The sequence below is a fragment of the Rhincodon typus genome, chromosome 45 (assembly GCF_021869965.1).
Source record: "Rhincodon typus isolate 14 chromosome 45, sRhiTyp1.1, whole genome shotgun sequence".
In the NCBI taxonomy this organism is placed as follows: Eukaryota; Metazoa; Chordata; class Chondrichthyes; order Orectolobiformes; family Rhincodontidae; genus Rhincodon; species Rhincodon typus.
In genome coordinates this window covers 221,322-222,034 of record NC_063376.1, presented here as the reverse complement: position 1 = coordinate 222,034, position 713 = coordinate 221,322, and the positions used below count along the sequence as shown (strand labels likewise).

Sequence of the window (713 nt, the reverse complement as noted above, 5' to 3'; positions counted from 1 at the left end):
CACTAACCCCCTTCCCACAACCCCTCCTCGCACCCTCTCTCTTCCACCCCCCACCACACCCCGGCCCCCCGTGCCCTCTTACCTCAATTGTCCAGATGCATTTTTTATTGGGGGGGTAGGGGGCAGGGAATCCCTCGCTGGCCACGTATCCATGCTCCCCGGTGATCTGCCCCCCACAGGGGAAGCTCGGTCTGAAATGAAGGCAGAGTGTGTGATAGAGGGACGTCATTGTTTCGACTTAACCCCCTCGTGAGACCCTCCCCACATGGAGTTACAGCTGCCACCTCCCCCCTCCCCCCTCCCTCCAGACCGTGCTGCCCTCCCTGCCCTCAGGCTGCCTACCGTAGGCTCCGGTGATGAGTTCCTGGTGCACATGCTGAGGGAGTTCCAGACTGAGGCTCACTCACTCACTCACTTCCCCGTGGATCTCGGAGTGATCTTCACCCCCACACACCTCACACACATACTCCCTCACACACACTCACCCTCACACCCTTCACTACACTCATACACTCACACACACACTCACCCTCACACACACACCTCACACCCTTCACTACACTCATACACTCACACATATACACTCACCCTCACACACACACACCCTCACACACACACCTCACACCCTTCACTACACTCATACACTCACACACATACACTCACCCTCACACACACACTCACCCTCACACAGACACCCTCACACCCTTCACTAC

At 57.5% G+C, this 713-nt stretch overlaps 1 protein-coding gene across 1 annotated transcript in view; it reads right to left on the bottom strand.

Annotated features, from left to right (window-relative positions):
- The window catches only part of LOC125487761 (procollagen C-endopeptidase enhancer 1-like), a 9,606-nt gene that overhangs the window by 7,068 nt on the left and 1,825 nt on the right, over nt 1-713 (bottom strand). Inside the window, exon 2 of the mRNA XM_048620007.1 lies at nt 83-191. Coding sequence (XP_048475964.1) covers nt 83-191 — 109 coding nt within the window. The remainder of the gene's footprint in view (nt 1-82; nt 192-713) is intronic.